The sequence below is a fragment of the Rhinolophus sinicus genome, linkage group LG07 (assembly GCF_036562045.2).
Source record: "Rhinolophus sinicus isolate RSC01 linkage group LG07, ASM3656204v1, whole genome shotgun sequence".
Classification (NCBI taxonomy): domain Eukaryota; kingdom Metazoa; phylum Chordata; class Mammalia; order Chiroptera; family Rhinolophidae; genus Rhinolophus; species Rhinolophus sinicus.
The window spans coordinates 39,930,812-39,951,775 of record NC_133757.1 but is presented as its reverse complement, the minus strand read 5'-3'; the positions used below and the strand labels follow the sequence as shown (position 1 = coordinate 39,951,775).

At 45.1% G+C, this 20,964-nt stretch overlaps 1 protein-coding gene across 1 annotated transcript in view; it reads left to right on the top strand.

Moving 5' to 3' along the window:
- Nucleotides 1-793: 793 nt before the first annotated feature.
- Nucleotides 794-20,964, top strand: part of CCDC6 (coiled-coil domain containing 6) — a 108,996-nt gene continuing 88,825 nt past the window's right edge. Inside the window, exon 1 of the mRNA XM_019731822.2 lies at nt 794-1,734. Coding sequence (XP_019587381.2) covers nt 1,426-1,734 — 309 coding nt within the window. The 5' untranslated portion in view covers nt 794-1,425. The remainder of the gene's footprint in view (nt 1,735-20,964) is intronic.

Here is a 20,964-nt window from a genome sequence, read left to right as displayed (position 1 = left end):
ATAGAAAAAATTTTACACTCTCCCCCCCCGCCCCCCCCATTTTGTTTCAATGTGCTTGTTCTTCCCTTGACTAAGCTTGGATAGTAAAACTAGTCTTGGTCAGTTTCACTTTCCAATTTTTTATACATATGTGAAAGCTGTTTTGTGTCAACAGTGTAAAGTGTTTAGAATCATCTCACCTGTTGGGCCAATTTCCAGCAAGCCTTCCTTTTGGAGGGGAGAGGGGGGATACAACTTTTATTTTAAATTTCTTACACGTCAAACTGGAACCCTGAATTGAACATTAGACTAATTAATCTGTTTTATTTTTGACCTATTAGTTTTCTAGGAGTGGGCAGGACTATAGTAAGGAAAGGTGATGGTTATGTTGTATTCCTACTTAATCTCATTATTTATATAGCATAATGCTATGTCTGCAGTTACTTTGGAAAATTGGACTTAAAGAGATGTTTTTCAATCCACAAAAAGTGTTTCTGTTTTTTCTTTTTGGATTAGATGTTAGTGTCTTCATCCTATTTCATGACATGTCCTGGCACTGCTTGCAAGATGCAAAGAGAAAAAGACAAAAAAAAGTTGCACCTTGTTTAAACAATTGAATGCAGTGTGGTTTATGAGATTATTAGGAGTTAAGAGGGTGGTGTTTCTCTTCTGCAAATTATTTAACCAGATTAGCCTGTGGCTGTTGTTGCTCTATCACACCCATGCAGAGGAACTTTCTGTTCTTGTAGCGCTATTCGAAGCCTCCCAGTCAGGCTCACTGAGAAGATAAAACTGAAAGGGCTGCGTGTATGTTTAAAACAGACAGAGGGAGACACCAGCACACAGAGCCGGCGGAAGATGGGGGCCACGATTCGGCCGGGCTGGATGCAGGAACCCGGCTGACCTTTCCACGTGTCCCCAGCACCTGCAAGCATTGGGTTTCTTTTTCCCAGGAGCGGGCGCGAGCCCGGAAGAGGCTGGGCGGCCGTGGGCTTAAATCAGGGCGCTCGGAGGCCCTCCCTCGGAACACGTGTGGTCCGCGAACGGCTGGTGCGGAGGTTGGCCTGGCTTTCACTCAGCGTCCGTCCCCGCGCGTCCTTAGCCAGTCGGCAGACGCCAGAAGGCGGGCCGCGGCGGCGGCGGGCGGGTCCCGGAGCCTGCGGCCGGCTTTGCAGGGCGGCCTAACGAGCGCGCCAGGCCCGGCCGGAGCGAGCCTCAGTGCAATACTGCCCGAGCCCGGGCGGGGTCTCTGTTCTCTGGCAGAGGAGGTCCCTTGGCAGCGGGAAGCTCCCTCTCTTTCTCTCGCCGCCGCTCCGAGTCTGCGCCCTGGTGCCAGGCGCTCAGCTCGGCGCTCCCCTGTGCTCGCCCGGCGCCCACTCATTCGCAGCTCAGCCTTCGCGGCCGCCGCCTCCCTGCTCCTCCTACTTTCCCCAGCCTGCCGCGGCCATGGCGGACAGCGCCAGCGAGAGCGACACGGACGGGGCGGGGGGCAACACCAGCAGCTCGGCCGCCATGCAGTCATCCTGCTCGTCGACCTCGGGCGGCGGTGGCGGTGGCGGCGGCGGGGGAGGCGGCGGTGGTGGGAAGTCGGGGGGCATTGTCATCTCGCCGTTCCGCCTGGAGGAGCTCACCAACCGCCTGGCCTCGCTGCAGCAGGAGAACAAGGTGCTGAAGATCGAGCTGGAGACCTACAAACTCAAGTGCAAGGCGCTGCAGGAGGAGAACCGCGACCTGCGCAAAGCCAGCGTGACCATCGTGAGTGCCCCCCCGGGGGCGCGCCGCAGCGCCGACCTCCGCCCGCTTGGGGGAGAGGCTGCCCCCAGACCCGGGCGGACCCCGGACTCCTTGAGGCTCCTGGGGACCCGCAGCGAGCACACTCCCTGCCGAGACCTGCCGGGCCCCGGAGGGTGGGAGAGAGGGAGGTGTCCCTTCGGGGCCGCGCGGGTCTTTCCTTTCTGAGGGTCCTGGGCCCTCGCGGGGTGCGGGAGAAGGCTGATGGGACGACCACCCACGTTCCCTTTTCGCCTCTGGGGAGGAGGCCCCTTCTGGGCAGAGCTTGAGGCTGGCGGCGTGGCTGGGGGGCGGGGTGGGACTTTTTCAGTCCTAACATGCCGGAGGGGTGCGCCCAGAATCTGGGGAGCCCTACACTGGGGGTCTGGAAGCAAGGTGGGGCCTGTTCCGGGGGCCTGGCTCGAGGTGCCCGGGGTGCGCAGCTGGGCTGGGCACTTGGCTGGCATAGAGACGGCGCTAGCGGGATCGACCGGGGAGGGGGGGTGGGAGAGAGTGGCCAGGAATCCGGGAAGTGGAGTTTTCTGGCCAGGATCGAGAGGGAAGGGCGGGTACCGGAGCTGATGCTCCCACCTCCATTGGTAGTCTTTTCCTTGGTGGGGAGGGTGGAGGTGGGGAGTGGCGGAGGCGGTCTACAGCCGGGAGAATGCAGCATCTTACACTGGCCTGGACTGAGGGGAGGGTATGAAGCCTGGGCAGGCTGAAACCAGGGTGAAGAGTAGAGACTTCCTTGCCGAGGAAGATGTACGGGTGTTTGTTTCATTGGTGGTGAAGTGTCAGAGGGTATTTTGCCTTGGAGTCCAGATGCTTGACGGGAGAACAGGCTGTCTGTTCTGATTCCACCTGGCCACCGGATCTTCCCCGGAAGAGTGTAGGATTAGGTGTGTAGGTCTCCCTTCTAGTGTAACAGGCCTTTAGAACGGCTACTATAGCTGTGATGAGGCGAAACATAACTGCAAAAAGTACACTGTGTGCTCTCACCTAACATCCCTGCCAGCTAGCCACATCATTAACATGCAGAATCCCCACACAGACAACTCTATTCATATCAAAACAGTTTCCCAGCCAGGAGCACAGAAGAAAATGTTAAGAAATCAAGGCGAGAAACAACCATAGCTGCTGCACAATAGCTGATTAGACTGAACCTTTAGATGGAGAGAAAGGCATGAATTTGGGCATGGATCAAGGATCACGCTCTGGAAACGAAGTGGGGCAAGTTTAGGATGTCTCTATGCCAGGAAGTTCTTCAGTGGAGGAGTGGGTGTGTATGCTCCCCCAACTTAGCTCACACATGGGAACTGGGTGGCATTCTGAATTTGCTTAGAAAGCAGGTTTCCACCAAAGTTTCAGAGTGATGGGCGGCCTAAATAGAAATTGATTGTGTAGAGACACTGCATGCTCAAATCCAGTCCTAGTGAATGGAATTGGAACTGTAAAGTTCTTGAAGTGCCCTTTTGGTCGGGATGGGGGATGGGGGAATTTGCAGAGGCAGCCACTTCCAAGCCTCCTCTACAGCGTCTGGCCAAGAGATATGTCTCTGCTGAGTGAGGGTTTGAGAAGACGGGGAAGTTGGTGGGAGCAGTTTATTTAAGGTTTGAGTTAGTAAATGAGGGTTAGTCTCTTGGAGAATGTAAACCATGGAAAGTAGTAAAACTTATACGAAACAGAATTTCTAGCCTCTTGCACACAGTGAGCAATTCAGGCTGTTTTTGTTTGTTTGGGAGGGAGAGTGTGGGGAGGAGATACTATGAAAGGGTTACCTGTTTGCCACTTGACCATATTATAAGTAGGTCTCAAAATTGTACACAAACACATTGGTTTTGCACAAACATGTTCATTCCTGGTCTATAAGATCAGAGGCCTTTGGAACAGTTAGCTTGAAGAGTGTGTAAGGTGGTGGCTTTATTTCTTAGCTTGTACCCTCGACTAAAACTGACATCCAACCACGTATGTACACTTTGTGAAATGTTCTGTGGCCTTCCTGAGTAAAGTTTCAGATTGTTTTAGATGACAACTAACAAGTACCAGAGCCTCTCAGTTCTTCTTTAACCTCTGATGCATATACATATTCAGGGAGACAAATAGAAGGCTGGTGGTTTACCTGGTTCCCTAGTACTTGGTAAGTGTTTACTAAGGCATGGAAGAGATGTGAAGAGATTCCTTTACACTTTTGAGAGTTTTGTTTACTGACCTAGGAGCCAGATTGTTGGGGTGGGTTTGACCTCTCGGTGTGTAATTTGGGAGAAGAAATGTGTGACAACATCAAATGGATCTGTGGCTATACGGCGTCCTTTGAGCAACATGGTGTTGTCGTTTACAAGTGCACGACCCCTGACAACTGGAACTTAAACATAGTCCTTGCTACAGTAGCTGCCTAGGAAGTTTGTGACAAGGCCTAGGTAATCAATTAAGTGAAAGCCTTGCTAGATTTTTCACTACTTTAGTTAATTTGAAGTAAAGATGTTATCATAATCCTATTACTTGCCTTCCTGGCTCTTATTAGTTCCTCTAATTATAATATTGATTGTCATGGTTTTGAGAACTAAAGGTGATTATTTCTTTTTCCTGAACGTGTTCAAGAAGGTACATTGCTAATCAGCCAACCCTGGAGAAGAGAGAGGCGGTTCCCCCACCCCCCCTCATTTTTTAAACAGACTTTATTTTTTAGAGGCGTTTTAGTTTCACAGCAAAATTGGTACAGAGATTTCGCATATACTCCCTGCCCTTTCTGCCCTCCCTTGTTGTTAGCACCCTTCCCCGCCCCCCACCACCGGACTGGTAGATTTGTTACAGCCAACGAACCAACACTGACACATCATAATCACCAAAGTCCGTAGTTTATGTTAGGGTTCACTCTTGGTGTTGTACAGGCTATGTGTTTGGCCAAATGTCTAATGACATGTATCCACCAATGTAGCATCACACAGAGCAGATCCAGTGCCCTAAAAATCCTCTATGCTCTGTCTTTCCATCCTCCCCTTCCCTGGCAACTACTGATCTCTTTACTGTCTCCATAGTTTTGCCTTTTCCAGAACATCATATAGTTGGAACCATGCAGTATTGGAGCCTTTTCAGATTGGGTTCTGTCCCTTGGTAATGTGCATTTAAGTTTCCTCCATGTCTTCATGGCTTGATAGCTCATTTCTTTTTAGCAAGGATTAATATTCTGTTGTCTAGATGTACCACAGTTTGTTTATCCATTTAGCTACTGAAGGACTTGGCTGCTTCTACATTTTGGCAATTATGACTAAAACTGCAACAAACATCTATGTGCAGGTTTTTATGTGGACAGAAGATTTCAGCTCATTTAGGTAAATAGCAAGGAGCACAATTACTATATCATATGGTAAGAGTCCTTTTTGTTAAGAAACTACCAGACTGTCTTTCCAAAGTGGCTGTACTATTTTGAATTTTCACCTGCACCAAAAGAGTTCTTTTTGCTCCACATTTTTGCCAGCATTTGATATTGTCAGTGTTTTTGGATTTTGGCCTTTCTAATGGGTGTGTGTAGTAGTATCTCATTATTGTGCCCCCTTTTTTTAACCTTTTTTTTTTTTTTTTAAAGGCAAGTCCAAAGGCCAATAGAAGTTCTTAAGCAGTGGTCATGTCTGTCTCTTTTGGTACATACGTGCTTATTCTGATCAAGTTACTCATTTAACACAGGACTGTTGGGTCTGTGTCCTCAGCATTTAGAGGTAAACATCATCTGTGGGGAAGAATGGGCAATAGGAGGCCCGTCATCCATGCGTACAAATGCGTGGTGCATCTGGGATTTGGAGCTTGCCTCTCGTGCTTTGTTTGGGAATTAGAGGTGGGATGCAATGTTTTTGAGTGAGTCTTCAATTTTTCCCAGTAAATCTGCAGTGGAACCAAGCTTCTGATTATAGATCATAATTTCTTCTTTGGAAGTGGAGGAAAATAAACCAAAAACAAATGCTCAGGTATCCTGTTGAGGAGCTTGCAGATGTTAGATTAGATCTATCTGGCTTGTCCTGCTGGTGAAAATGTAATTGGGCGTTATCTGATTCAGTGTGGTGAGAGGTATCCAGGAGTGGTGGTCTCTGAGAAGAAGGTGAGGAAGTGCAGGTGTGGGCAGTCATTGGATGGCTTCAAAGTTCTGTAATGGTTGCTGGTATTCTCTGAATGTAAGCAAGGGCTCACACCTGGTGTGGTGTGTGTCTTTGGGAGACCGCTTCAGACCTTCAGCATGTGTTTGGCTTGAAAATACAGGCCTATAATAAATCACTTGTATTTAAGTATCTTTCTAACTATAAAATGTGTCCTTTATTATAGAAGCTTAGGGAGATACAGACATACAAAGGCATTTGGAAATTACAGTGGAAAAACATGTTGGGATGGCATGATTAGAAAACCTGGCTATTTTAAACATCAACAGTGTAATGGTTTCAGTAACCAATAAAAGCTACCATATAGTTAATGTTGTGGATTTTGGATTATTTAGTCTGGAAGCCTAATACACTATTTTCTATTTTTAAGACTTCATTTTGGCAGACTCTCTGAAGTTATCAGATCATCATTGCCCTTGTAAAGAGGTATATAGTGTGTGTCTTTTTTGTTTGTTTTTAAAAGAAATCTTATTCTGTGGAAGCGTTCAACTTTAGACATAACTGAGAAAAGTGTGACCTCACGGTTAGGTCTAATTGTACACAAGTTCAGTCTTCCTGAAAGAGGCTATTATATTTCTTCTGCAGTTAAAGTTCTTCACATTTATAGGTTCCTTCTGTGTGTTTTATGTTATCTGTATTTGATTGAAAAAACACAAAACCTTAGAGGAGATGGTGACAGTCTTTTGCAGTGTTCTCCTTATTTTACTGGGGTTGGGAAATAGTTCAGAGACTCACCAGTGTGGTGAAGTGTGTTTGTTTGTTTGTTTTTTTACTGGGGTGAGAATGCTCATATTGACCTCATAGAGTCACTCGGCTGAACAACAACAAACACCCATCTTCTCCACACTAGGATGAACAGACTGGATGGATGAATGGATACACTGTATACTTTGGGGGACCACTACTCAGTGTGTGCCCCAAGCCCTTGCCTTCCAACCATGGGTGCTGTCGTAGGCTACCTTGTAGCATATACCTAGACGTTCATGATACAGTTCACCTTTGAAAGGGGACAAAGTGTCTTCAGGTTCACCTTTCCAAGGGTTTTTGAGCGAGGCGAAGAGGAAGACATAGCTCTGTTGAAAGTGTTCATTCAGACTTAACCACCTCAGTGTTGGTGATGGTGACAGATATCTCCAGGCGTTTATCATTTTCTCTAATGTTGAAATGTCCCACAGCCACCTCTGGGAAATAACTATGGACCATCATAAGGGGGGTGTATCAATGCAAGTACCAGTGACTTGCAGCTCCTCTTGGAGATGTATCTGCAAGTAGGATTGGGAGAGTTGTGGAATCCTTGTGCATCGCCATGTGTGGCATGCAGAGTGGAGTTTGGGAGGTTGATACAGGCTTGCTTTTGTTTTTTCCTCCCTTAAGTATGCCTTGCAGAGATAATTGCATTTACACCTAGAAATGCTAATCTGAGTTTTTAAACTACAGCCTGGCTGAGCAGGGGGTAACGCTCATCTTCCCTGTTCCCCCCTGCAATAGTTTCTTCCTCCCTGGTTAGGTGTTGCTGTTTGTTTTTAATCACAGTGCAGTTGCGTTTAGATAGATTGCAGTATTGCCAAAGCCGGGAAGGAAATGTTCCCAGATTCAGCGTGTTTCTGCTTGGTGGTAGTTGAAATTTTCTTGACAGGGAAACTGATGCTCTGGAAAATATTTCTAATCTTCAGGATCTTGGAGAGGTGTTAACTTGCAGACTCTTCCTTCTTCCCCAAGGCTGTCAAATTTTCTTTTAGGGCTGTCAAGCCCACAGCTATGAATTTCTCCCAGGGCTCATATCAGTAAATTGCAAACATCGCTTTGTGTAGGTGTTTTCTTCTAGGGAGAATGCTGGGGGAAAGAAAAAAGGATTAATGGTTTGATGGTTACTTAGCATTAACTCGCCCCTTCTTTATTATTGGTCCCTAAATCTGATTTGTGAGGTGCAGTTTAGTGATTAAAATTCATTCTAATCACTGGTTTAATGCTGGGAAATTTTCTGTGATTTTCTTTTTTCTCTTCCTTTGTCTCCTCAGTGAGACACAAAATGGCATGTGATAAAAACAGCCGGAAATGGGTGGGATTCAGCCCACAAGTACTTGTGAAGGGCCGACTGTGTACCCAAAATATCAGGAAGACATATAAGGGCTTCTCTAGCAGCCTACCAAGGATTCCACTTGACTTGCATTCAGCTTGGCCCTGGCTGGGTGCTGTAGAGAATTCCAGCCCAGAGTGTCGTCAAGTACAGAGATAACCAACATATAAGTGGAAGCAAGAAAGAAGGTTCAGGCCGACTCCTGTAGGGGTACCCAGGGAGGGCTGTATTACCTTCCACCTTCCTAAATGAAGTTCATCTATCTTGTGAATCCCTTTAAGGGAAATAATATGTCATATTCCCTCAGTTTAATTAGCTTGTAGATTATTTTGTAGGGCAGAGATGGGGAGAGCGGTTGCTCAATTTGTCTATGTTGAGGTGGCAGGGGAGGCTTTTGTTTGTTTTTAATTTTCTTTTTTATGTGGTGATGATTGAAAAGAAATGACATTGATGTTTTAATATAATTCGCATCTGCCTATAGATTGAAATTGTCGAGGTGGTTTTTCCTCTATTGTTACACTTGGGGGCCCACCCGTGTTCCTTTTCACAGAATATTGTTGGATGGACCAGAATTGTCTGAGTCCTCAATCTGAAACTCTGTGAAAGCAAAGACTTCTTACGTTAAAATTAATTAGAAATACTAGTTTATGGGCAGTTTCAAATGCCAGTATTTTTAAAAAGCAGTGTTGATTGACAGGACAATCTTCCAGGCATCTGTTCCAGATCAAATCAGCCTTGGGTGCCAGGTGTGTGTCCAGAGTGATCTGGTTAATACCCTCCAGGGCATCTCAGGGCACTGGGTCAAATGAGGCCACTGGGTACTGAGCACCAGAGTTAGGATATTCAGCGAGACATTGGTCATTATTCAAAAAAGTTTTCCATAGAAGGAAAGAGGAAAGTGAAAGAATGAAAACAGCATAGGCTATGGGTGAGCTACAGAAAGTTCTTAGAAATCTAGTACCTGCATTAAACACTTCATATGTTGCTTTCATATAAGTGAGCAGAGTTGTTTGTGGGGTCAGCTTTTTGAGACTGAATTAGAATAGAAGGCTAAAATAATCTCGAGAGAAAAATAATTTATTTGGTGTTTAATTTAAAAAAGCTTCTCAACTCATGAAATTGTCTGCATGTCAGTGGTAATTTTCCCTCTCCAATTGTCCTAATACACCAACTGAAATAACTTTTGTTCTATTGAGGTTTCTTTATTGTTGTTTTTTGGTTCTTCATTGGACAGGCCTTAATTTATCTAAACAAAGACATTTGCGAAGAGTCAAAACATTGCGTTTATGCTTCATTTAATAGCTCCTGATTATAGAAACACTGATATTTTGGGGGGGGATGGTGGTGGAAATTGGCTAGATGATTTTTATGTCTTTGTTAACCAAAGAGTAGAGTTTTAAGTATATACGCCAAAGTAGAGGTTTGGATTTCTTCAGGTTCAGATCACAACCTGGAAAGGTGCGATGTCTTTTGGAGGGCATATTAACTATTTCACATTATTTTGAAACTTGAATGCATGTAGCTTATTATCGAGAAATACCTTAGGTTCCCAGAGAAGAGGGTCAGCAACTGTTTGTGATATTAAAAATTATGGTACACTGTACACAAATAAAAGTTACCACTTGAACCATTTTTAAGTGTACAATTCAGTAGCATTAAGTACATTTACAGTGTTGTGCAGCCGTCATCACTATCCATTTCCAGAACTTTTTTTTTTTTACCATCCCAAACAGAACCTCTGTCTTCATCAAACTAGAACTCTCCATTTCCCCCTCCCTCCAGTCCCTGGTAACTTCTAGTCCTAGTGATTTTTAAAATTGTTTTTGTTTTTTGAAGGAAAAACGTATCCTGATCTACAGAAGCAGCTAGCTGCTTTTTAGAGCCCTGGGGTTGAAGTTATGAATTTGGACCTAAAGCATTTTAATTAAAGTGCTATTGATGGTTTGCACCAACTTAACTTTTTACTGCCAGTTGGCTATCCCACATTGGGTTCTTCTGTCTTCAGTAAACGTGTAAGGTACCCCAGCTCTGGGCTTGGTGCTGTTTTTCTTTCTAATTTGCATTTAGAGTAAGCGCCCTGATGTGGAGAACCTTGGGAGGGAATAACCCACAGTGAGGGTTTGTCCTCCAGGAAAGGGAAAGGACTTTGCCCTCACAACGAATAGATAATGGTTGCTTTTTTTTCTTTTTTAAGTGTTTTGTAAGCATTTAATTTCTTTGGCAGCATTTCCAATGAGCCATAATTTTAACAAAGTTTGAAGGAAAAAAAAGCTTAAAGAAATGAAGAACAATTCTTACTAGCATCGCCCCATTTCCAAATCATTTTGTGTTGCTGTGATACCAGTGTTTACCCAGCGCTTCCTATGAGATAGGTATTATTAGGAGGGGTTTGCATATATCGTCTTACGTAATTCTCCCCACCGTCCTGTGTGATCAGTCCTGATGCTATCCATTAATACAGACGTGTAAATTTAGGTCCAGAGAGGTTATGTAACTGAGGTCCCATGGCTATCAGGTGGGGCTGGAATTTGTACCCAGATCTGGCCTCAGAGCTTAAGCACAAAGCTACACAGCCTGTGGGAGGGTGGGAGAGCAATTTACTTCTGAACGGTGTACCTTTATCTCATTGTGGGTGTTTTCCTCTTCATCGTTTCTGTGCTGTTGTATTCCTTCAGTTAGAGTAGTCAGGGCTGCCCCATTACCACAGCAAATTCCCAGGATGCCAGTCCTCAGGGAGTGTTTCCAGGGCAGCAAACTCTGCCTTGGAAAAGAAACAGCAATGGAGAGGGTGCCTTTAGTGCATCGGGGGCAGCCTGTGTGCCCCTTGCTGGCTCGGTCTCCCTTCAGTATTGGGCCTCGGTCTAGTCTACCCCTGTACCCTGCCCAGTGTACCCCAGTAGATTGCCACCTCTGTTTACAGCACAGCCATCTGGGCTCTCCATCCAGTCTGGAATCCGTCCCTTCGTAGTACTTATGTTACAACGTCTACTTAAAAATAGTCTGACTAGCACAGTAGTAGTGGATTTTTTTTTTCGACACATGTATTGATCACCTGCTGTATGCCTGGCAGTGTGCCATATGTAACAACTGGGATAAGACTGCACTTGGGGAGTTGGGACCATAGTCAAGGAGGGCTCTTTTTCTCAGGAGGTGATTATTAAGCTAAAACCTGAAGGACAAATCAAAGTTAATCTGGAGGAAGGTGGGAGTGGTGGCAGGAGGAGGCACCCCTCCCCTACTTGCGCAGAACGTGAATGTGGGGAAAATAAATGAAACTGGGGAGGAGAGTGGGGCCCAGGTCACAAGTCTGCTGGGCTCTGTCCCTGGGTTCCATGCAGGGGATAACTGCAGCTGAGAGAAGGAGGGAGGAAGGGAACACTAGGAGCATTTGTGCATTTTAATAATTCTGGCTGCTTCGTGCAGACGTTTATTTGTGTTTTCCTTCTAAACTATTGGACACCAGGTACTTTGTTACATATCATTTATAAGATGATCTGACTTATTCCGTGATAATAGCTACCTATTACGTACGGTCTTACTGTGTGCCCGGTACAGTTCTAAACACTTTCATGTTTAGGGACTCATTTCATTCTCACAGCAACCCTTAGCAAGCTCCATGTCTCAGATGAAGAAATGAGGTGTAGGAATCCTGGCAGACTCCTCAAGGTCGCAGTACGCGGTAGGACGCAGGTAGTGTTGACTACCCCTTGCAAGGTGACTGGCACATAAAAATGCTGTCATTTCAAGCATCATTTGCATTTCCCACAGCCTTATCCCAGTAGCTGCTCAATAAAGTTTGTGGAATTTATTCTGGGGGGTGCCCAGGTTGACCTTTTATAAACTCTCTAATGGAGTATGACATACTCAGAGTAAAGTGCACATGCTATGAATGCACGTGTGTATTTATTGAAGTGTGTTCTCCATGAATTGACAAATGAATTTAATCATCACCCCCTTCAAAATACGTTTTATTATCAGCACCAACTCCCCCCAAAGCTCCCTTGCACTCTGTTCCAGTCGTTCCCCCCAGAAAGTAACCTTGTTCTGACTTCTGTCACTGTAGATTCGTTTTGCTTATTTTTGAACTTCATAGAGGTGCCTTTATACAGAACGTATTTTTGTGTGTGTCTAGATTCTTTGATTTGTTATCCTAGTTCATACATTTATTAATATTAAACAGTATCCATATTGTTGCCGGAACAGGTGGTTCTTTTTATTGCTGTGTGGTGTTCCTCTGCCGTGAGTGTCTGTGGAATTGTTTTCAGTTTTAGCCTCTGCCCCAGGGGCAGCCCCACCCCCTTCCCTTAGTGTTGATTTCTGGGCATTGGGACAGTGTGAAAGGAGTGTGGCACAGCAGACGACATGGGGCTCTGTAGAACATGGGCTCCAGTTCATTGAGGTTCTGGCTACTTGACTAGCCAAGTTATGTTCCATTCAGAGCCTTAGAGCCTCTGTGGACTTGCCTGTTAAAACTATATTCTTTGGAGTTAATAACAGTCTTATTTCCATCCAGTGTAGTTACAAGCATCAAATGAGACAATACACATCACAGTATTTTGGTTATTTGTGAATTAAGAAAATAACACAAAAGATTATTAGTAAACTCCTCCCCACACACTTTCTATTGTTTTCCAAAATGTGTTTCAAAATCTGAACTGTTCTTGATACTCCTGTAAGATGATGGTAGCAAAATAATGTCTAGATAGCTGAGAGGAGATGGTGAAGGCAGTAAGCTCCAACCTCTCTGGAGACTTCAGTCTGGGAAGCTTTGCAGCCTGGCTTCTCAGGGCCTGTGTTTCTCTGGCACTTGGGGATGCCTGGGAACTGGGCCGATTTCCTACGGTTTGGTGAGTTAGGATTAAATCGGCCTGTGTGGTTGTGTAAAAGTAATAGGACAGCAGGAGGCAAACATGTTTCCTAAAAGATCCATTTTTTTCTTGTAGGTCAGTTGCTGGGCTCTTTCCATTATTTCTTGAAAAAAGGGCCAACGTGTGCCTTTTCCCAGTTTTCTGTCTTTGGCACTGTGGGCAGCAGCCAGACAAAACCTGCTTCTCTATCGTGTGACTTTTGCTCCTGTTTCGTGGGGGTATGGATTCCAGAGGGCAGACTTTGATGGTGGAGACCAGAGTGACACTCCTGCTTAATTTTGCTGCTGATCCAAAGAGGACTACCATTGAAATTGACTGGCTGCAGGAGTGCCCATTCGGTACCCAAATGACAGGACAGCCCCAGCTTCAGAGCCAGGGGCAGGTCTGTGGGGTGCCAGGAGTTTTTCTCTTTGCAGGGGGCTCCTCAAGTGACCTTTTCTCTCTAGCAATACAAATGGTATAGCCTGGAGACTTTTGGAAGGCTGAAGGAATATGCTTTTTACCAGGGGTCTATTATGGTTTTATTGTGCTTGTGTGTGAAGGGTGATGGTATGACGAGAGAGGGCAAGGAGGACAGCTTGCCAGGGACTCAGCTGGCATTGTAAATAAACAAGTTAAAGTAAACCGCCTTGAACCCGGGAATGCCCTGAGCTCTTTGGCTGTCATTTGTCCACCAGGGATTTGGGGCTCTAGCCAAGACTATTGGAGTCTTGGGTTTCTCTCTCCCTCCTAGGCTACGTTGAATGCCTTCCCATTGAACTCTTTTTCAGGTAAGGGAGATTCGTACTAATGACTTTAAACCCTTATTTGGTTGGTTCTTACTTGGCCCAGAGCCTTATAGCTCTTGGTCATTGGTACCTGATCGGTGATATGTGAAAAGGAAAGAATGCACTGCTTAGGCCACAAATGGAAACCAGTAGGCTTTGCTGCTTTTCATAAGTACAGTGTATTCTTTCTCAAGTTCTCAAATTCCTGTGGGATCCACTGCTCACCTTTTTTGTTTTTATGCTTTTAATTTTATGAGTTGCTGATGAACATTCTCCATTAGGCCATCTGTGTGAATTATCCCTTTTTTCAGTTTCATTCATTAGCTCCTTTCTAGTTTTCTACCCCAGGTTCTTTGAGGGAGCTTGGTGTAGTAGAGAGAGACTTGGAAACTAGATAGGTTTGCCAGACTTAGCAGGAGCCATCTTTAAATTTCATATAAACGGTGAATCATTTTTTTAGTTTACGTATGTTCCATGCAACATTTGGGACATATGTATAGTAAAAAATTATCTGAAATGCAAATTTATTATAACAGGACATCCTATATTTTATAAATACAAATAACACAAACACACAAACCCATAGGACTCAAAAAAAAAAGAAATAATCTCAGTTCTTCCTGGCTCTGTAATCATTCGGCAGCTTACCTGACCCTTAAGCCACCATGCCTTCTTCTCCAAAGAGGGATCATGGTATCTTGCCTCTCAGGTTTTGGGAATAAACGATGTGATGTAGGAAAGCCCTCAGGGTGCACTCAGCAGATCGTCCTTTTCCCACTTTATCCAGTGATTATGGGTCTGCTTCTTGCCCATCGTCCTGTTCTCCTCCTTGAAGCCACGTGTCCGCTCTCTCCTTAGTGAGGCGCTTTAGGCTCTTCTTGGAATGTCACCTCCTGTTCTTCCTCCAGCTGCTCTGTTTGTTTTCACCCTTTCTGTCCTTCCACCACCAACTTCCTTGTTTCTTCCTGTCTGGAAACCAGCTTTGACTGTATGTCTCAGGTGTCTCTCTGTATTTGGCCACGTGTTACCAACCTTCTTGTTTCATTTCTCCTTTCCTTCTGAGCCTGAAAGGGCACAGGGGGAATGGGGCTTCTTGACCTCTTGCTCTCTGTGGGGCCAAGCAACAATCATGTATCCTTTGGCGGGGGGAGGGCTCTGTTTTCTACTCAGTTCACTGAGAATTTAGGGATGGCAAACTGGCAGCCTGCATTTGGCCCGCAGGTGAGTGGTTTGGCTTTAGAGTTTTGAAAGATCTTTGAAAGACAATGTCTTAGGGAAGAAAGGCAGGGACGCTCTCGTTTGTTTTGGGCATCACCTCTGTCTGTTACTTCTCACCCCTGCAGCGTCACATACTTATTTACTACCTGCTCTGATGGTAGTTGAGTTTGAGACCCTTGGAGATAACGCTGCAGATAACGACTAATGAAGCCAGTGTGCACTGCTTGATTTAACTTTTGAAACAAAACCACAGGCCACAATTATTGCAACTTTACAGACTGCAAGAGCCAGGAGGAGCAGAGACATTAACTTGTCAGGGTCATTGATCTGGTAGGTGGTGGAGGCAAGATTTGGCAGCTTGGCTCTGGACTGCCTGTTCTTAAACCATTGTTGTGTTTCTGTGACCACGTGCAGCTGTGAGGCTCTGAAATTCCTTGTAGGAGGTCAAAATATAGCATAGTTTTGTTGGTTTTTTAAATTCGTAATCTTAAGTCCTTGCTCTGTCTTCTGGACAGTTGCTCTAATTCCTGAGTAGTGACTCCTAATGATAAATTTCCCTTCAGGATCCCTCTTCTGTCCCTTAAAGATGTTTCCAAGAATGTTTTCTTCCTGTGGCCTTTGTCTAACCTTCATAGATTATGAGGTTTCCTTGGTTTGGTGTTCATTTAACTCAGCAGATTTTGGGCACCTGCTAAGGGCCAGCTATATGCTTGAGGTGTCCTTTTAGGAACAAGGTAGGGTATGAGTGATAACTGAGTGTCCCGCCCTGGGCTTAAGAGCGCCCACAGCCTAAGAAGACCTGGGCCTGCTGTGAGGGAACGCAGGGGCAGGTAGGAGAAACAGATGAGAAAGCAGTGACTACACCACGGTTGAAAGAAGGTGGTAAATTGACCATTCTGGGTTCACACAGGAAAACAGAAACCATGTGGAGGGGGGGGGGACAATTTAATCCAGGGAATTGGTTACCCCAGGGGTGGAGATGCTGAGAATACAGCTCACTGCGGATGCGGTGCAGTGAGGCAGCCCAGGGGTTTGAAACAGCAGGACACCACTCGCACATGTGTTCTGCAGGTCAAAGGGAGGACGTGGTGCTGTCATAGTCCAGGGGCAGGGGCCATCCAGAGAAAGCTGGAACACTGAGCCAGGAATGCTGCTCAAGGTGGAGAAGAAAGGGGACAAACACCCTCATTCTTCCTTCTTCCCGTCCTCCAGTCTCTCGCCAGTGCCTCCCACTGGCCGAATCCATTTGGAAGTTAGTTGACGTCAGGGAACTGGGAGATGCAGCCTGCAGAGGTCACTGTCCTTTGCAGAACAGCGGAAGGGCGCTGGAGGGCACTTGGGCCAAACCCAGGACTGGCTCCTAATTGAAAATGAAGTGACTATGTTTGGCTGGTTGAACACATCCCAGAATCCAAAATGTTGCAGGATTTGTAGGTTTTCATTCCCCCAGGAGGAGGTGAGTGAGGGGCACTCCAGGGAGAAGGCACTGCACGGACAAAGGCATGGCGGCTCCGAATGGCCACATTGACACTTGAGGTCTTTCCCGCCCCTCTTTCTTCTGCCTCAGAAGCCTCTTTGGAAAAATGCTTTCTCATGTGGCCATGCTGTCATTTATGGCTGACCTGAATTTTCTCACAGGAGGGAAAGAAAGCCAGGTGGGGAGTTCTGCACCCTGAATATTCCCGAGACCAGCTGCTTCTGACACAGAGCATGCGTCACTTAACAGTGGTAAGCAGCTTGGAATGCCTCGCCAGCGCCAGAATGGAGCTTGTGGCCAGTGGTGTGACATCTGGTGCCTGGGTCCCACTGCGCTCCGGGCTCTGAGGAAGTTCCTGCCTTGGGAGGAGACAGTGCTGCTCTCGTTGGTGACTCAGTGGCCTTGTCCTCTAGCCCCACACTGCTGGCACTTAAGCGTGCCTTTAGAATACTTTCTCACATTCCCCATGCTGTGAAATTGGTTGTTGTGATAATTAGAGGATTTTGTTGAAACTTTTTATAATGGAAATTTTCTAGCATGCACAAGAGTCGAGTGTGCAAACCACCCAGCTTCACCAGTCATCAACACGCGGTCAGTCTTGAAATTGTTTCACCCATACATAGTCTAGTTCGCATCTCAGATAAGGGTTTATAACCACTATACCACTATCACATCTAAAATAGTACTATTTCCCCTAGTAAATCTGTGTTTGAAAGGTAAACAGCAGAGGCGATTCTGGAATCAGATATTATCCCTGTGTCCCCTCTGCTGGAGCCTTTACCCTGGTGCCTTGAGGCTGCTCGTCCCAGATCTAAAACTCCTCTATCCCCCTGCGTGTGGTGCCTTGAGGCTGCTGGCCCCAGATCTAAATCTCCTCTTCCCCCTGTGTGTTGACGGCAGGCTTTGGAACCTTTTACCTGCTGCCCTGTTTCTTGGTACTAGTCCCCCAGGCATCCCAGTCATGCTGGTTCTGCCCTCAGGAAGGCATGCAGCCTGCCTCCCCAGCTGCTGTGAATCTCAGATCAGCACTTCATGCCTATGGGGAAGAATTTGGCTCTTGGAGTTCGGCTATAAGGAAATCTGATGGGAGGCACCCTTTGCCGTCTTCCCTAGAAGCTTTTTAGCTGGGAAATGTCTGATGAGCATCCTTGAGGAATGAGGCCGTGGGAAGATGGGCTGGAATCTTGGGCTTCTAGAAAGTCCAGTGTGGTGGTGTCTGTGAAGCCACACAGGGCTGGAGAGCACCAGACAGGAAGCTGTGGGCTGTGTGTCTTCTGGCCAGTAGAAAAACAAGCATTTGTGCCTAGAATCCTCAGCTCTGAAATCTGCAGCGTGTGCAGCATCTATGGGATGGTTTTAACTCCATTATTTCATTTGAGTCTCGCAGCAAGTCTGTGGGTTAAGTAGTGGGAGACTGACCTTACAAACAAAGGATCTGGGGCTGAGGTGAAATGTTATTAAATTATTGGCCAGGGAACAGTGCTAGTAAATGGCACAGCCGTGGGGTTGCGAGGTAGGTGGACTGACTTCCAGGCCAGGATTCTTTCCATTCTATCAGCTCCTTGGTCTCAGAGAAGGAGAAAAGGGGTCTGGTCGTTCAACACTGAGAAACAAAGGGGACTGAACATAGCTTTGATGGTGATTCATGAAGGAGAATGAGATGAAAAGTAGTAAGTCTCCTTTTACCAGAAGTTATTGAAATACTTGCTGGACCTCTGCGAGAGGGGCCAGTACATGAGGGTGATGAAGCCTCGGTGGGGATGGCCAAGCAAGCCCTTGCCTCATATGAGTCTAGGAGAAGAAATGTGGATAGTCCTAGATGTTGAAATTCCGTCCAAGGGATGGTCCAGATTACATTACTTTGTTCTCATTTGCTTGTGTCCGCTAATGTTTAAAGTGGGCTGCTGACTTGGGGGCTTGGGACAGTGGTTATTTTCGGAGCTTTTGCTTTTTGTGGGTATAATTTGACCTCTGTCAATGGTCTTTCACCTTTCAGTCTGTATGTAGTTCCCACACTTTGCTGTCCATCAGAATCACCTGGAGAATTTTAAAAGTCATGCTACGTGGGGTCACCCCTTCAGTGGTTGGGGATAGGAGCCAGGCATTGGTATTATTTTAGATACCTAAGCAATTGACGAATCGCTTTTGACCCAGCAAGAAAGTTTGGGAACCACTGGTCTATACATTTGTGAATACATATTATTTTCACCCGAGGCTTGAAAAAAAATGCTGCCCTTTTAAAATGTTCTTTTTTTTTTTTCCTCCCATTAGTTATTTTTTTCCAGCTTTATTGAGATATACTGAATATAACATTGTGTAAGTTTAAGGTGTGCAACGTGTTGATTTGATAGACTTGTATATATTGCAAAGTGATTGCTACCATAGCATTAGCCAACAACTGCATCACGTCACACAATTATCTAAAGTCTTCCTTTATTTTTTAATTGCATTTTTTGAATAGGAAAGGCATCTCATGATACGTTGTCCCCTTTCCTCTTACACAAAAGGTGGTGTAGTTGATTCTTTGTGACTTTTTTTTCTCTCAATTATATTTTGGAGATTTTTTTTCCATAACAGTACGTTGATTACTTCCTCATTCTTTTTTATGGTTGCGTAGTAATCCATTGTGTGGCTGTCTCTTACCATTGGGTATCTAATTTATTTTCAGTCTTGGGTCTCACAAACAGTGTTACAGTAACATGGATCATTTTGTATGTGGATGACTTGCTAAGGGGCTACAATGCATTAGCTAATGCTCACCAACTCATATTATTATACCGGCCACTTCTTAAACCCTTTCCTTCTATTGGCTCAATCCTCAGATCAGTCCTGTGAGGTAGCCAGGATTATTATCTCCATTTTACAGATGAGGAAACTGAGGCTTCAAGAGGATTTGGTGATGTGCCCAAAGTTACACCCCAGAGAGTAGCACAACCAGAATTCACACCTAGGCAAGTTGACTCCAGATGATTTCCTTCACTTTGAGACACTGCCTTTCTGGGTAAATTCCTAGACGTGACATTGCTGGGTCAGATGTGCTATGTATGTGTAATTTGAATGGATGTTGCCAAATTGCCCCCAACAAGCCTTGTACATTTTATACTTAACGTTAGCAGGATATGAGAGAGAGTATGTGTGGTCTCATACCACACTTACATCAAACTTGAATTTTGCCAATGTGATAATTGAAAAATGACATCTTGGAATACTCTTTGTATTTCTCTCTCAAGACGGGTGGTGTGGGTAAGCATCTTATCATATGCTTGTAAGAATGTTTGTATTTCCTTTCCTATAAATGGCCTAGTCCATAGTCTTTCTCATTTGTCTATTGGAATGTTGGTCTTTCTCTTCTCCAATTTTCCCAGAACTCTATACATTAAAGAGACTTCTTTTTTTCTAATTTTGGGTCGCAACACAATTTCCCACTTGTCAGTATCTTTTGACTTGGCTTTAGGTGTTTTTTTCAGCCACAGTGAAGTTTCTTTATGCTTTCTCAATGTCATTTATAGTCTATAGGAAATACTGTTAGGTTAACCTTACCTTGTATTTACTCTTGAAAAATACGTAGACAGACTACTATTGTGCTTTTGTTTAAATGATATACTGTGCATTTTAAGGGAATTTCAGAAGAAGTCAGAGAAGTAATGATGTCAGATATTCTTTTAAATCACATTGTACTACGTGAATTCATAGCTGCATCTCAGAAGCACATCTCCTGGTGTCTTCCCCCCACCTCCATCTTTCTCTACAGTATCACTTTATGAGTATGTTTCATATATGGTTTTGAATTAGGATAAATCTCCTGTGACGAATTGATCAATTACTGAATAGTTTGCATTTTGGATACTATTCCTATAGCCTTTTCCTCTCACCAGAACCTTCTTAAGTGGACATAAGTTTAATTGGCATGATTTCTCTCTTCTGGTCCGTTTCCGACTCTGTTTATCTGGTGGTTTTATTTTACTCTGCAGTATTTTCCATTTCCCCTGCTTAAAGATAGGCTTAAAGCTCTGGACCTTAAATTGAATCTTCTACTGTATTAACCGATTAGCCAGTCATCTTTGTTCATCTCACAAACATTTCTGAGGCTATTCTGTGTGCCAGCGTCTGTGCTGGAGTCTAGGGCACAGTTCTTGCCTCTTGGAGCTTATGGTGTAGTGGAGGGAAATAGATGTCAGACAACTAATTGCAAGTTAATTAAAAATGTGATAGATACTTTGAAAGATATGCAAATGGTTCTCAGAGGATATGATAGGGGCAACTGAACTAGTCTGGGGCAGCCAGGGAGAGCTGCCCCTGACTTGTGGGCTGCCATCGCCTGAATAATGAATACAAGGTAACCATGCAGAGCATTGGTAAAACCATGTTCTAGGCCAAGGGAACAGGCATGCAAAGATCTTGAAAGCAATAGAAGTGTCATGAATCTGAGGAACTGAAAGACGAGTGTCATCTGAGTATGAAATGCATGTGGCCTCAGGAAGGATCTGGAAGTAGGTAGGGCCAGTTTTGACCAGGTTTATAGTCTCTTCTGACGCCAATTTTGTGAATAAATCCTGAACCATTAGTAAAATATGTGAGACGTCCATTGGAAGGGAAGAGACCTACTCTTTCCTTGTATCTCTTGCTGTCTTCAAATTTCTGAGATGAGACTACTTTAAATGTC